Source organism: Aspergillus lentulus (genome assembly GCF_001445615.1).
Source record: "Aspergillus lentulus DNA, contig: Alt12, strain: IFM 54703, whole genome shotgun sequence".
In the NCBI taxonomy this organism is placed as follows: domain Eukaryota; kingdom Fungi; phylum Ascomycota; class Eurotiomycetes; order Eurotiales; family Aspergillaceae; genus Aspergillus; species Aspergillus lentulus.
In genome coordinates, this window is record NW_028322115.1 from 3,032,102 (window position 1) to 3,046,797 (window position 14,696).

Sequence of the window (14,696 nt, forward strand, 5' to 3'; positions counted from 1 at the left end):
AATCCCCGGCACAACAATGCCTTCTCCACTGCGAATTGCCGTCCTCGAATGCGACGCCCCGCCAGCCGATTCAAATGCAAGATACGGAGGATATCATGGTGTCTTTTCGCTGCTGCTCAAAGAAAGCGCGAGAGCTCTCGGGCAGCCAGAGAGACTAGACCCAGAGACTGGCCTCGATATTTCCCGCTGGGATGTCGTATATGCACAAGAGTACCCCAGATTAGAGGATGTCGACGCAATCCTCTTGACCGGATCTAGTAAGTAGCCACATCTTCATACATTTGGTCTTGATCCTTGGTTCTACGCCCACGGATATCCTATTGGGCGAGTAGACCATTTGAGTCCGCGTGTGTTGTTTGTGCCTTCTCTGACTCATTCCTTGTAGAGTACAACTCCTTTGACGACGACCCCTGGATTCTAAAGTTGGTGGAATATACAAAACGGGCTATAGAGGATCAGCGTGTAAAGATCCTAGGAGTCTGCTATGGGCATCAGATCATCGGACGTGCGCTCGGATCCAAAGTTGGCCGAAGTGACGCGGGATGGGAGATTGCAGTATGCGAAGTGGATCTCACAGAGCAGGGAAAGAAGTTGTTCGGACAGGATAAGCTGGTAGGTCATTATTGACGAAAATCATGAGAGCGAGTGTACTGCAATACTGACTGACAATTACAGCACATTCAACAAATGCATCGCGACATCGTATTCAACTACCCACCGAATGTCGTTCCACTTGGGTCTTCCCCTCGTTGCGCCATACAGGGGATGTATATGCCTGGGCATTTCATCACTGTTCAGGGTCACCCGGAATTCAGAGAAGATATTGTGTCGGAGGTTGTCAAGCTACGGATGTCGACGGGTATCTTTTCCAAAGAACAAGGCGAGGATGCACTGAGTCGAGCAGCGAAGGACCATGATGGCGTTGCCATTGGCGTTGCTTTCCTGAAATTTTTGCTGGGAGACATTCAATAGATCACGCAGCGTGAGTAGGAGCTGTACGCAAAGTTGGGTATTTCAAAGATATAGATTTTTTTTTATATATATATTGGATCACCACATGTAGATCCGATGGTCTATTTCATTGCTTCCTGACTTCACAGGGTATGATCAAACATGCTTTGCATGATCAAATCACCATGAAACGGAGCTCTGTTACCCCCACAGTCCCCACGCAACTGTAACTACTCTCGAATCACCCACTAGCCCCAGGATCCTCACGCTCCAAAAATGTCGGATCCATATCTACCCTTCGCTCAAACTTTGCCCACCAATCCTGAAAACTTTTCAATGACACAACCTCCTGACCCTTATTACTCGGATCAGACGACGCGAAGCTCGCCAGGAAGTTGAACGCATTCCCGATAATGCGCTGCGCCAGGACCTTCGTCGTAAGACCCTTCTGCTGCCGCTGCTCCGGCGACTGACGCACGAGATCCGTCGATGTCCCCGAGGGTGCCGTCTCTGCCTCGAGCGCTGCAATTTGCGGCGCAACAGTCTGGACTGGTTCGATTGAAATACCCAGAGTTACCATGCCGTTTACTGGCGCACCACCAGCGGCACCACCGGTGCCTTCATCTAGCATCTCATCTTGCTCTTCGGCTTCTGAGCGGCGGGGCGGTGTCGATGAGGAGCCGCCTTGGACTTTGAAGACTGCGGAGGGTTTCTCGTTGGCTAATGCGCCGATGAACCGGAACTGTGGGCCATTGGGTGAAGGGGTAGATTCGGGTAATTGGATGTAGATTGCTGCGGCGGTGTCTTGCGGGAGGACCGTGCCGGGCAAGAAGAACACGACGACTTCTGTGAAGGGAGGGTTGAGAGGGAATGTGAAGGCGAATTTCGTGGCCTGGCCATTGGGCTGTGCATCTACCGCGACAATGTCTGTGAGGCAGGGCCGGCCGGGGACGATGACGGAGAACATGGCGGGGGAGGGAAGAGCGGTAGGGAACGATTGGGTCAGGTTATGTATTATGCTGGCGTATTAAAAGTATGTAGAAGGGTATAAGGAGAGATAATTAGTCGTACACAGCCGTGTTCAAGCCACCGGCTCAAGGTTGATATGTGGCATTCTGATTGAGCTCTAAGCTCTAGCAGCAGAGCTATCGAGAAATCCCTGGCGCATTCGATGATGGAACCTCCGAGAAAGACTGCGAGTGACGAAATGCCCTTATCGATAAGGGTTGTGGCTTAGCGTGCCGCATGTACGACAAGGCAGACAAGAGAAGATTAGATGCTCTCAGCCTGGCTCCGACAAGATTGTATATAACATCGGATATTTTCATTGTTGGCAAAGGAGTGTACATAGTTTCTGCTTTTACTTCATTTTATTATTATACAACCACAATGGGAAAGTCATATCTCGAATTGGTGAACGAATGCGACAAGTATTGCATCTTTGCTCAGCCCCTCTTCAATTGTTCTAATTCTTGACAGATTCCCATACTACGAGGATAGTCCAACCTCCTACGCAGCCCACTTGAAGAATTTCCATGCTTTCAAAGTAAGTGGGTGTGATGCGGTCCTCGGGTATATCCTCAATTCGGTAGTGGAAAAGTTCTACTGGCCAGAGGATTGCTGGTCGATCGACTCTACAAATCGAACAGTCACACTCGTTACTCCTCCAAATGCGACAGCCGACCAGCGAAGCCAATTGGTCGCAGAAACTCTCCGTGAAGTAGTCAAGAGGGGAACCTTTGACATATTGAAAGGATGGCGCAACGAGCTCTACCCTGTCTATGGTCCAGGCGGGGAGTTCCTGTTGGAAATGGAACGGAGCGCGAGTCCGCTGTTCGGCATCGTCTCATATGGTATACACTGCACTTGCTACGTTGAAGACGGAAATGGACTACGTATCTGGGTTCCGAGACGGTCACGGACGAAGCAAACGTACCCTGGAATGCTGGACAATTCCGTGGCGGGCGGAATGAGCACCAAAGAGAAACCTTTTGAGTGTTTGGTCCGCGAGGCGATGGAAGAGGCGTCTCTTCCCGAGGATGTGGTCAGGCAAAACGCTCGCTCCGTTGGATGTGTCACGTATATCTATGTTCGTGGAGCGCGGGCTGGAGGCGAAACCGATCTGCTGCAGCCTGAGGTTGAATACGTCTACGATATTAAGCTCAGCGCTGACGTTATTCCGAAGCCCTGCGATTCAGAGGTCGAGGAGTTCAACCTATACACTATCGAGGAGACCAAGAAGGCACTGGCAAATGGCGAATTCAAGCCCAATTGCGCCGTTGTATTGATCGATTTCTTCATCAGACATGGGATTCTGACACCCGAAAACGAGCCCGATTACCTGGAGATTGTCGCAAGGATTCACCGCCGCCTTGAGCACCCAACAGTATCGCACGCCACGAGGTAGGCTATAATGCTGCCGGAAGTTGCACGAGCTGGAGACGAACAAGTAGAGATGTTTGTGTCATGTTAAGTTCTTTGTTTCATTTGATATACCCAATCATCCAATCAAACGCCGACGCTGCAACCCAAAATGAAGAATGCAAATACAACTTTTCTGCCAAGTTTAAAAGCGAAATTGCTCGCAAGGTTTTGGAGACACAAGTTGACTGAGAGGGTTCTCTCGTTTATTTCTTGAGGAGCAGATACACGTAATCAATGCGGAGAGGAGCCAGCTTCTTGTAGGGGCCTTCGAGGTAAAGCAACAGTCCGCCAAAGGAGACAAAAACAGCCCTGTGTGCGCAAATCGTCAGTAAATGCGCGGTGCACTAAGTAGCCCCCGGTCAAACACAGGGCATGGGGCCGGAATAGAGTCTTACATGTTGCCCTGGGTCGCTGCCTCCTCGAACCGATAGACCTTGCCGTGGCAGACATAGTCATAGTCATTCGCCAAAGTCTGCTCACCGGCTCCTACTTCTCTCCAGCTGGCCTTTGCCCCTGTAGCCTCCTTGCCGTCCAGGGAAAGTGTCGAAGCAAGTGCCATAGAAACCGACTCGCCAACTGCGCAGGGGTATAGCTCGCTGTTGATATCGAGAGTAAATGTGGTCATGGAATCGGAAGAGGTGCAGGTCAGACGAGAAACGCGATCATATTTCTGCGAGTTGATCGCAGTGATCGTGAAGGTATCTTCGAAAAGGAGCGGATCCGACATGATTGCGACCGAGCGATCTGAACGAGACTCGACGAGAAATTGTTAGAAAGGCGTGTGTAAAGAGCGAATAGATCGAAGCAGCCCTGGTATTGACGGATAAAGAGAGGCTAGAGGGTCGTGTGAATGTCGATTGTTGCAAGGAACTGGCGAAGCGGTCTTGAGATCGGAGAATTGAACGGCAGCTTTTTTTGCTCAACTTTTAGCGTACTGCCGCTTTAGTTTCCTTCCGAGAGCTGCCCCGCAACAAATTCTCAAGAGAGCTTCGAGCTCCCAAAAACCAACAACCACCATTGTAGAAAATGTCCTTTCGCAAGCGCAATATAGGCTTGTCGGGAGCCGTCGATCGCACGTCTACCGCCAATACTCCTGCGCAGGCGCCGCACGCCACCACCACTACAGAGTCGCAACCCGGTATTCGTCCGTCCCCCGACGATGGGCGACCAACTACTTCGACAGGCACACGATCGCTCGATAACCTTTTGGCGGGGCACGGAGGGCTTCCTATTGGGAAAATACTCTTAATTGAAGAGAATGGGACTACAGATTTTGCGGGTGCACTACTACGATATTATGCCGCTGAAGGTGTGGTGCAAGACCAAAAGGTTCACGTCATTGGAATGCCGGAACAATGGGGTAGAAGTCTCCCAGGCTTAATAGGTCCCGCAGACATGCTGGACGAGAAGTCCGATAAGAAAAAGAGCGAGCGCATGAAGATTGCTTGGCGGTATGAGCGTTTGGGAGAATTCGGTGCCGGAGTCGCGGGGTCCCGAGGTATGCATCGCCAACAAATGCGCCTCAGCATCCAAATCTTGCATGGTGAAATTGTGCTGACAGAAGTAGCTCCTGCTGTTTCAGGAGAACAGAGTCCAACAGCTGCTGATATGAACAAGCAAGAGGCGTTCTGTCACGCCTTTGATCTCACAAAGCGTCTCACCCACCCTTCCATATCGAACTTGACATATATACCCCTCACGCCGTCGAATGAACCCTTGTTCATCTCGATTTACAGACGTCTTCAGACGGCAATTGCTTCGAGTCACCCAAACACAGTACATCGTATCGTCATTCCATCCTTACTCAACCCTACGATATATCCATCCGAAGTCAGCCAGCCAGATCATGTTCTGCCCTTTCTCCATGCATTGAGGGCATTGTTGAATACCCAGGGTCATCGCATCACGGCAATGGTCACAGTTCCTTTGTCTCTTTTCCCGCGCTCGTCAGGGCTGGTGCGATGGATGGAGATAATTAGCGACGGAGTCATTGAACTTTGTCCTTTTCCCCATTCGGCCGACGCCCTCGCAACGTCTGGGGCTGCGACATCACAGGAGGAGCCACCACAAGGCATGCTCAAGACCCATAAGTTGCCAGTGCTTCACGAGCGTGGTGGCGGAAGTGATCAGAATGTCGGACAAGACTGGGCCTTCACCCTGAGCAGACGAAGATTTGAGATCAAGCCTTTCAGCCTACCACCTGCCGAAGGAGACAAGGAGGCACAAGATGCTGCGGGACCCGGCGGGATGCCGAAGAAAGCGGACCTTGAGTTCTGATTGCATGTCCGCAGAGCTGGAAGACTACACTAGCAGACTTGTTCACTACTCTTCATGGTCTGGCTGCACCAACATATTGTCCAACTCAATCTGTTCGGACATAGAGGAGCCAGTGTTGACCATAGTTCGAAGATAATGCCTGTCATAGGCATCCAGTCCAGGTCTTACGGAGACTCCTGGAAAATAGGAGCCAAGGCGACTCCGGCGAATCGCCGAGATACCGAGCCACCCTTATATAGTCAGCGCTGGGGTGATAAGAACAACTGCAGAAGCAGTGCCTACCTAGAAATAGGAAGAAGGGCGCGAAGAAGACCAAGAAGAGCAACATTAAGAAGTTCATCGTTGCAGTGGCTACTAGACCGTCTCGAATATCGATCAAAGATCTTTCCGCTGATAGTCACCAAAGAAATATAGGTTTTGGCCGTGTATATACGCTGTGAGAGATCAATTAGAGTACGAAGTAGATCCGAAGTCTAAGCTAGTCTTGATGTCTCCGGTCCGTTTGCGCTGCCGAAACAGCATGCCCAAATAGGATTAGCCTCGTTTCAAGTAGGGTACATTTTTCTTCAGCACCTCCACCCACTTCCTTGTGCTCTTCTTTTCCTCACTCGCAATTTACACCTTTGGGTGACATCTATAGCTCTGGCTCTCGCAGGACGATATCCAGAGCAGGTCACTCCTCTACTACCGAAATTCTTCTGATGGTAAGTCAAACGTCTTATTTTCTCGTCTTTCACACCCCCTCACATGATTATACAACTACTATAATCTGTCAATCCCCTGAAGCTCATTTATTTATCTCAAAAAAAATTCGAGCACATGTGATTGAGAAACGTATCGAGAATGATTTGTCTACCCTTGAACTCTTTATACTCCGTTTATCTGTCTTGGAGCTGGAGGCTAACGTCGACACTGTCGCAACAGTGATTTATTTAAGCAATTGTGCTATTGTTATCAAGAATGGATACTCAACCTTCCCTCCATATTCCGATCTCGTATATCTCGGGTAGTTACTATCTTTTCTCAATTGATGCTGTCACATATTTGAGACGCGAACATCACATCTGTGGTGTCTTGATCGGTACCCTGCCACAAATCCCGCAACAAAATGTCTTCCTGGGCTTGCCGCTAGAGCTGATGCCGGAAGAGGCCAGGCTTCTGGTGGAGAAAGGTGTAGCTTGCATTGTAGACGAGGTAAAATTCCAGAAGGATGGAATGAAATCTATCATGGAGGCAGACCGGCAGAGGTACCTGCAGGATATAGAAAACCAGGGACTCCAAGCAATGCGCCTTCAAACTAGCCAAAAGGAGCAGAGAAGGGAGGAAGTGTTAAAGAATTTAGATGAGAAGAAGGCAGCAAAGGCAAAGAGAGCTGCTCCAAAACAGGTCTCCGCAGACGGCGTGCAAGACATGCCGGGCTCTGAGTTCTTTGCGGGTGACGATAAACAAACGGATTCCACCCAGACGTCACGACGAACCTCGATTGCAACCCAACCTCAAGTCGCCATGGGAATCACTCCCGCTACATCCGAGGATCTTCTACCTTCTGATCTGCCTGCTAAGCAACTTCTGCCACTTCCAGAGGTGCCATCATCGTACCCCTTGTTTGCCCACCTACACTCGGAGGGCTATTATCTATCACCGGGTCTCCGATTCGGCTGCCAGTACCTCGCATATCCTGGCGACCCTCTGCGATTCCATTCTCACTTTCTGGTCGTGTCCGCCGAATGGGATGAGGAGATTGATTTGATGGATATCATCGTCGGTGGGCGACTCGGGACAGGTGTCAAGAAGGGCTTCCTGTTAGGAGGAGCTGAGGAAAAGGATGGAGACTCGATCAATGAAGCAGGCAGTAATGTGAGGACTTTCAGCATTGAATGGGCGGGAATGTGAAGCTGGATTGTTGGTGCTTTTACTGCACCCCACGTTCTAACTCACACTGGCGAGCAGGCCATACATATTGGTCCCCAGTGGCACGCTCGTGCTACCCTCGTCAGGTGTCCACTCCGTGATAGGGCTTCAGTTCTGGGTGTGACCTGACCCGGATCCTGTCACTTCGAAAAGACAGGTCAGCCATGCTGTGCTGCTCGATGAAGATGGAAGTCTGCATTATCAGGGCCAGCAGGCCATAACTGGGTTGGGATCGCTAGTCGGTAGCATGGACTTGAACCCAGAACATGGCAGACGGTGCTGACACCAAGTATGCGCCTTGCGCACATCCTGTCGTCTACTGAGTCAAAAAGACACGATAGGATGAAGAACAAAATGAAGAACAATCAGATCTCAGAGATATGGTCGGTCGACGAGGGAATTTGACAAATCATGCGAGAGTTAGGGATTGAGATGCAATGCTATTCAGATGGGCTCTGCAAGCATCGCAGTGGACGCACGATTCTTCGGGGATTGCATAGCTTTGGAGTAAAGGGAATTGCTGCCCCCGGGTTGTGCCGCAACAGTGTGTATATGTACTCCATTGATAGTCGAAGAGGAAAGACAGAGACCTGCGGTTCCGAATTTCTCAGAACATAAATATGTGTGGTATTCTCCGGGACATGAGCTCTCAAGCCCTAATCCCGACCTGGCAATCTTTCGCAGCAGATGTCGGTGATCAGGTGCTCCTTTTCCCTAGATGGAGGGTTTACAAGCAGACGACTGCTTAGCAGCGTATTCGGTGGCCCCTTTAGCCTGAAAGTCATGCAACTGAGCCATGGCTAGTAAAAGCCTGCATCGTCAATTTTGACACAGTGCTCTCGAAACCCGGTGCTACTAGATGTATTCCACATTTCGCCATTTGAATTTCTTGTTGGCCCGATCGACTGGGCGATTCTCGAATTGGCTACCGTGTAGCTCAAATGTAAGTGCCTTCTTGGTCTTATCACCATCCGACATAGCGGTGTCCTCATCATCTGCCGACGGCAAAGGAACAGTGAAGCGGAAAATGGTCTGTTCCTTGGGTATAGCTTCACGGCGTATATTAGCCCAACGTTTACTTCTCCAGCCGCGTAAAGGGATCTGCAAAAACAAACTCACTTTTCACCTCATCCTTCTCCGTGACAATCATAAAGGTGAATTTTGTGTCCCTCGCCACGATTCCCTTCACACCCACCCGTCCCGCGCACCGACTCCGAACAACCTCAACCTCAGCACCATGAAAATCCGCAGTAACCAGCTTGCTCCCATGCGATTGTGGCGTGATAGGAACCTTTCGAACTCGTAGGTCTAGGATCTCTTGCATATAGCCAACCCATAATTTGTGAAGCTCCTTGAAGATGGAATATTTGCATTCCTCCTTGGGAAGCTCGTAGAGGCCCGAGATACGCTTTTCGCGCGCGGAGAGGGGCTTTGGTTTCTGCTTGCGCAAGAAGTATTCCTTTTTGCGGATACGGTGCAGGCGACGTCTTTCTCGGTTGTCCGCAGGTGTGGGGGAGGTTGGTCTGAGGTAGAGGGGTTTCTGTTTGACGCGCTCTGTGAAGAGCTGTTCTGCTGTTTCTGGTGAGTGGGCGCGCGCAAGAAGCTCGCGAGCGATGTGAGGCTTCGGTGTGGTCATTGTGTGGAATATAGCTCGTTCCGACGACCGGACCTGAGCTTAGAAGAGTTCAATGAGGAATATGGGATATGGTGAGAACGATGGAGAGGCATTTCCACTTTCCATCTGGAAGACCTCATCATCACGTGACATGATATGCGCTGAGGATAGCGCTTCTGCTTCACGCGCTGCAGACTTTCCAACGAGATTCTGTTGAATTAATCGGTCAATGTTGGAATCATCCGGTTCTATGACAGCAGCATATATGGGGGGAATGCATGGATATTTGCCTGATGGCGGCATACATTACTATTTACATATTGCTCGTCAACATCCATCCGTGGACTTGCCAGATTCCGAGAAGCTCGAGTCAAATCTCCCAAGGAACCGTTTCTCAGACACTATGAGCTATCATTGAAGTTTAATCTTGTTATTGGAAGACTTTTACTCTCATTTTTCCTGTGCTAAGCGCATGGGATGCCACAGTAGAAGATGGACTGCCCACAACTCAAACGCCGAGTTCTATATTATTTGCCGACAAAGGTATAGACTAACCTTTCAGCTTCTAGGAAGTCGAGAATCTCAAGCTCAACCACAATCATAATCACTATTGTCAGCTAGGCTGTGAGCTCCGCACTCTGTTGGCCCTCGGTTGCAACTCTCTTCCCCGCATGGGGGCCACAGGGCACTTGACTCGAGTGCTGATATAAAGAAAGAACGGGAAGTCATTCTTCTTTTACATTCACTCTCAAGAGCTTATAGCGAGCACCAGTGACTATCCTTGTTTACCTTCAGCATGGTTGTCGATACGAACGATTTCCCCGGGCTGCCACCTTTCCCAAGTGACATACCAACCGCTCCTCTACTGCGTCTATCTCTCCAGAAGTTGCTTGCGCGTGACGCGAACGAGGTCCAGAGGCTGATGCAAGCATGTGAAGATCTAGGGTTCTTCTACCTCTACCTGGAAGGCTCCGAAGAGGGCCGTGGCATCCTCAATGATGCAGACAAGCTGTTCCAAACGGGCGAGAACCTATTGAATCTTAATCTGGAGGAGAAACTACAATACGACTTTAGCAACGAGAACTCCTACCACGGCTACAAAGCACAGGGTGCAGCGGTCGTCGATCGTCAAGGGAATCTTGACAGGAACGAATTCTACAATGTCTGTTCTTAGCAGTCCCAATGAATTGAACGCCAAAGCTCACACGCCGTCCCAGGTCCCGAAGAACGACATCCTAGGCATCACATCACCACTGCCAGCCCCTGCCATCCTCCATGAAGCTCGTCCAACCCTCGAATCATTCATCCGCACCTCTCACTCAATTGTCACGCTGATCCTCGCCCTCCTAAACGACAGCCTAGGCCTCCCGCCCTCAACTCTATCAAACCTCCACCGTCTCAACGCCATCAGCGGCGACCAAGTCCGCTTCATCAAAGCACCACCCCAGCCCGCTGACGACAGACGCACCGCACTAGGAGAACATACCGACTTCGGCAGCATCACGATCCTCTTCAACCGGCTCGGCGGCCTGCAGGTTCTCCCACCCGGCGCAGACGCGCAATGGGTCTATGTGCGGCCCCTCCCGGGCCACGCGATCGTCAACCTCGGAGACGCAATGGTCAAGTTCACGAATGGGCTGTTCCGGTCGAACATCCATCGCGTAGCGGCGCCGCCGGGTCAGCAGGCTGATTGGACCCGGTATAGTCTTGTCTACTTCTCGCGGCCGGAGGATGATGTGGTCCTCAAGCGGTTGGAAGGGTCGGAGCTGATTCCGGAGCTGAGAGAAGGTGATGTCGAGGAAGAAGTCAATAGCAAGGATTGGATTATCCGGCGCGCGTTGGGGAAGAGGGTCGATTTGGGGGAGATTGACTTTGACAAGTCGGCAGGGACGGAGCAGTTGAGTCGGAGGATTAAGGTGTAATGCCGTACTTTCCGAACTTATGAGGACGCATAGACTAATATGAAGATGTGTTCTATGCGCTTTCCAACCCTTCTTATATGACTGAGATATGGATGGCTTTATCTACAAGCGTACTAACGTGCATGGTCATAGGAATGTTCCTATGTGAAGCATGCATAGTTCCTACGCATACAGAACCAGTCCTGAGCAATAAAGCAGATAACTGAACAGAATGCAATGGAACTAAAGGGCCTAGCTTTCAGGTCTTGAATGGGAATCATGCTATCCAGGCTTCATTTAATCAACACATTGAAGGCAACCTAAAAGTTCTCACACATCTTAAATGACTACAGATCTTGCACATTCACAGTAAACTGTAAAGCATCTGTTTCAGATCACTTCCCCACAGAACACTACCCAGATTCTCCTACTCTTGTTTCACCAGTTAGCTGAAATCAAAACTACATGTGAGGCATGCCCTAAGAACAGTAGTTCTTTTTGCTCCTCCAGAGTAACACTCAGCATGATTATTGCTCACATTCGTTTCAGAAGATCTCAAATAGTGAAGCATGATTCTTTCTATACTCCCTGCCTTTTAGAAGCTCTCCACCGGTCCTCCTCCCTCATGGCTACCCTCAGTTCTTCAACTCACTCACATACGAAGCCTCCTCATCTACACTTGGTCTCCCTCCTAGCATACGAAGATGCATTTCAGCATGGGCAATAACATCTCTCGAGCGCAATATACCAGCCAGAGCTCAGAGTCGGGGTCTTTGTCTTCCGCATTGAGCACGCCTCGATCATGGAGTATCTCGCCGCCGACATCTCCCAACTATTCCGAAGGGTCGGAAAGCATTGGCATTGGTGAAATTGGCGCCGGTGAGACTCGATGTACCGCTGACACTGCTATCCATGCTTCGCTAGACCGAGAGAGTCTCGGAAAGACAGAGCGACACGGCCGTTCGCGAGTCTTCGGCATCCCCTGGTCAGCAGGACCAAAGCCTAACATATCTGCATCCAGTAGAACACAGGACATTCTCCAGGACATCCGAACGAGGCGGATCACATTTCTGCTCTCGCACAAGGACATCATACTCCCTCTCCTTGGCGGTGCAAAGTCATTTGAGAGGCTGGCCAACAGAAACATTTCCGCACCTGCTAAAATACTAGAACATGAAAGCCTCAGTGCTCAGCCCAGAGGGTAAGTTGACTATAGCAGCTCCCGTCTTCGTTTCTGGGCTAACGTGCGGACAGACTCAGAGCAGAGTTAAAGCCGTACCAGCTTGAGGGTCTGTCTTTCTTGGTGTACCTGTGCCGCAACGGCGTCGGTGGTATTCTTGCCGACGAGATGGGTCTAGGCAAGACGCTTCAGACCTTGAGCCTCTTCCAATATTTGAAAGAAGGAGATGGTGGATATTCAAACAACAATGTGCCCTTCCTCGTCGTGTGTCCACTAAGTATCCTAGAAACATGGTTAACAGAAATCGAGAAGTGGACCCCCGACCTCCGAGCTGTCAAATACCATGGCACATTCGAGCAACGAGACGCCGTGAAGAAGATGATGTCTGTCCAGAAAAAGCCTAGTATCTTCAGAACTTCAACGGGCATTGTGGACATCGTGCTTACAACATACGAGACCCTTATCTCAGAAATAAACTGGTTCTCGAGGGTCTTCGTTTGGCGAGGCGTCGTCCTTGACGAGGGTCATAGAATCAAGAACAGTCGTTCGAAGAGAGCGTTGGTCCTTAATCGCATCAAAGCAGAAATGAAGCTCGTGCTCTCCGGGTAAGTTGCAGCCCTTTCTATAAACCGAATGCTGCTAATTTGGCCGCGTCCACAGTACCCCGATACAAAATGACTTGAGCGAGCTGTGGTCGATTTTCCATTGGCTTTACCCTGAGATCTTCGTGCCAGCCACGGAGAAGCTCTTCCAGGAGGCCTTCTCCGTCAGCGACGGAAAATTCGACCCTGTATTTCTCGAATGTGTCAAAAGTTTCCTAAGGCTGGTCATGATCCGAAGAACCAAGGATTCTCCCGGAATTGGATTCGACATTCCGCCCAAAAGAGAAACCGTCCTTTCTGTGCCCTTATCGCGTGCACAGCGTTCGTTGTATTTGAGAATCCTTACAGGTGTAGAAATCTGGCAGTTGCCCTCAGATGCCTCTGAAACCTCCCACATTCAACTGGATGGACCGTTGTCTGAGCAAACAGCAGTCGAAAGTCCATGTTCTAGGGCAGTCAATTCAATTTCTGAGGATCCTGCAGAGACACCTGGGCCTAGAAAGTACCGTATCACGGGAAATATTCTCATGGAGCTGAGAAAAGTCAGCCCTCAAGTTCCCTTCCATTTTGCGCATGACTGACATTGAGCAGTGTTCCATTCATCCTTATCTTTTTGTAGACGCGATCCCCAATCCCTATGAAGTAGGCGAACATATTATCAATCAATCCGGCAAATTTTTAGTCCTGAAGAAGCTCCTTCAACATTACGTGGCGACTGAGACAAAAGTCATCGTTTTCTCAAACTTTGATCAGGCTCTCAACTTATGCGAGGACCTAGTCATGATGCTCCGAGGCAACAACCGAGCCTTCGAATACGCACGGCTTGACGGGAGAACCACAGGGCCATGGCGCAAGGTTATGGTGCACCTTTTTCAGAACGATCCGAGATACATGGTTTTCCTGGTTTCGATTAGAGCGGGCGGGGAAGGGCTGAATTTGACCAGCTCCTCTGTGATTGTGTTCTTGGATGAGGACTGGAACCCTCAAGTCATGCGCCAGGCCGAAGCACGAGTGCATCGAATTGGACAGACCCGGCCGGTCATGATTTATAAGCTGCGCTCGACAGGCACAGTAGAAGAGCAGATGAGCCGACGGCTAGCCAAGAAAGCCTATATCGCAGATAGGGTGACCGACAACATACATACACATTGGCCCGGAAATGACTACCTTGACATGCTCAAGTCTGAACAGGTGAGCATGTCTCAGGACTCGACGGATACATTTGGCTTTCCTTCGCCCGTCTTCGTGGATCAGACTTTCTTGTCTCAGAAACAAATTGATACAGACGAAATGGTCCAGTGGGACATGAGCACTATTCTCAACAAGTGTTCAAGTACCCAAAAAGACGGAGGGCTCTCCGGATGTCTCACCGTTGAACAAGAACAGCTCTGGCTTGAAAAGGCCGACAGAGTCAGGACAAACCTGTTTAATGGGGTGACGATTGATACAAGCAGACGCCACCATACAGTATATGCTGAAGAAGATAGCAGCAATCTGCTCCGCTCTAATCGTCGCATTGGTAAGGAGAGGACGGTCATGATCGACGGCTATGCAGTGAGCAAGGAAAGCCTGGGTCCCTCGGTCGAAGAGCCGGCGTCCGCTAATGGGTGTGTCTCACCCACGAAGACTTTTACCCATCAGATAGTGAGTAGTGATCCGAATCAAGGAACATAGCATGCTAATACATCTCAGACGTGCTTCGTATGTCACCAGTTCAATGCGGAGGACTGTGACATATGCCCTCGTGCTTTTCACCCTGCTTGCCTTGGGAGCGTGATTGAAGAAGAACATCCGAGTTCGGGAACTTCAATTTGCCCCCATCATTATTGCTGGAA

The 14,696-nt window shown here is 50.2% G+C and overlaps 9 protein-coding genes across 9 annotated transcripts; 6 read left to right on the forward strand and 3 right to left on the reverse strand.

Annotated features, from left to right (window-relative positions):
* Positions 1-16: 16 nt before the first annotated feature.
* ALT_6920 (type 1 glutamine amidotransferase) lies at positions 17-972 on the forward strand (the record flags this gene model as incomplete). Its single annotated transcript, XM_033559535.2, has 3 exons — positions 17-257; positions 386-612; positions 676-972. The coding sequence occupies 3 exons, from the start codon at positions 17-19 to the stop codon at positions 970-972; spliced, it is 765 nt and encodes a 254-aa protein (XP_033415426.2).
* A 220-nt stretch (positions 973-1,192) lies between these two features.
* ALT_6921 (OPI10 family protein) lies at positions 1,193-1,918 on the reverse strand (the record flags this gene model as incomplete). The annotated part of the gene is made up of 1 exon (XM_033559534.1): positions 1,193-1,918. The coding sequence occupies one exon, from the start codon at positions 1,916-1,918 to the stop codon at positions 1,193-1,195; it is 726 nt and encodes a 241-aa protein (XP_033415425.1).
* A 422-nt stretch (positions 1,919-2,340) lies between these two features.
* Positions 2,341-3,358, forward strand: ALT_6922 (thiamine pyrophosphokinase-related protein; the record flags this gene model as incomplete). Its single annotated transcript, XM_033559533.1, has 2 exons — positions 2,341-2,381; positions 2,431-3,358. The coding sequence occupies 2 exons, from the start codon at positions 2,341-2,343 to the stop codon at positions 3,356-3,358; spliced, it is 969 nt and encodes a 322-aa protein (XP_033415424.1).
* Positions 3,359-3,578: 220 nt separating this feature from the next.
* Positions 3,579-4,102, reverse strand: ALT_6923 (DNA-directed RNA polymerase core subunit RPB8; the record flags this gene model as incomplete). The annotated part of the gene is made up of 2 exons (XM_033559532.1): positions 3,579-3,684; positions 3,771-4,102. 2 exons carry the CDS (start codon positions 4,100-4,102, stop codon positions 3,579-3,581), a joined length of 438 nt encoding a protein of 145 aa, XP_033415423.1.
* A 299-nt stretch (positions 4,103-4,401) lies between these two features.
* ALT_6924 (elongator complex protein 4) lies at positions 4,402-5,652 on the forward strand (the record flags this gene model as incomplete). Its single annotated transcript, XM_089600154.1, has 1 exon — positions 4,402-5,652. The coding sequence occupies one exon, from the start codon at positions 4,402-4,404 to the stop codon at positions 5,650-5,652; it is 1,251 nt and encodes a 416-aa protein (XP_089455616.1).
* A 960-nt stretch (positions 5,653-6,612) lies between these two features.
* Positions 6,613-7,545, forward strand: ALT_6925 (tRNA splicing endonuclease subunit SEN34; the record flags this gene model as incomplete). The annotated part of the gene is made up of 1 exon (XM_033559530.2): positions 6,613-7,545. One exon carries the CDS (start codon positions 6,613-6,615, stop codon positions 7,543-7,545), a length of 933 nt encoding a protein of 310 aa, XP_033415421.2.
* An 873-nt stretch (positions 7,546-8,418) lies between these two features.
* On the reverse strand, positions 8,419-9,199 carry ALT_6926 (RNase P/RNase MRP complex subunit; the record flags this gene model as incomplete). The annotated part of the gene is made up of 2 exons (XM_033559529.1): positions 8,419-8,612; positions 8,683-9,199. 2 exons carry the CDS (start codon positions 9,197-9,199, stop codon positions 8,419-8,421), a joined length of 711 nt encoding a protein of 236 aa, XP_033415420.1.
* A 775-nt stretch (positions 9,200-9,974) lies between these two features.
* ALT_6927 (putative oxidoreductase, 2OG-Fe(II) oxygenase family) lies at positions 9,975-11,100 on the forward strand (the record flags this gene model as incomplete). The annotated part of the gene is made up of 2 exons (XM_033559528.1): positions 9,975-10,340; positions 10,396-11,100. The coding sequence occupies 2 exons, from the start codon at positions 9,975-9,977 to the stop codon at positions 11,098-11,100; spliced, it is 1,071 nt and encodes a 356-aa protein (XP_033415419.1).
* Positions 11,101-11,783: 683 nt separating this feature from the next.
* Positions 11,784-14,638, forward strand: ALT_6928 (putative nucleosome remodeling complex ATPase subunit (Snf2h); the record flags this gene model as incomplete). The annotated part of the gene is made up of 5 exons (XM_033559527.2): positions 11,784-12,280; positions 12,334-12,864; positions 12,920-13,403; positions 13,453-14,468; positions 14,554-14,638. 5 exons carry the CDS (start codon positions 11,784-11,786, stop codon positions 14,636-14,638), a joined length of 2,613 nt encoding a protein of 870 aa, XP_033415418.2.
* Positions 14,639-14,696: the final 58 nt, after the last annotated feature.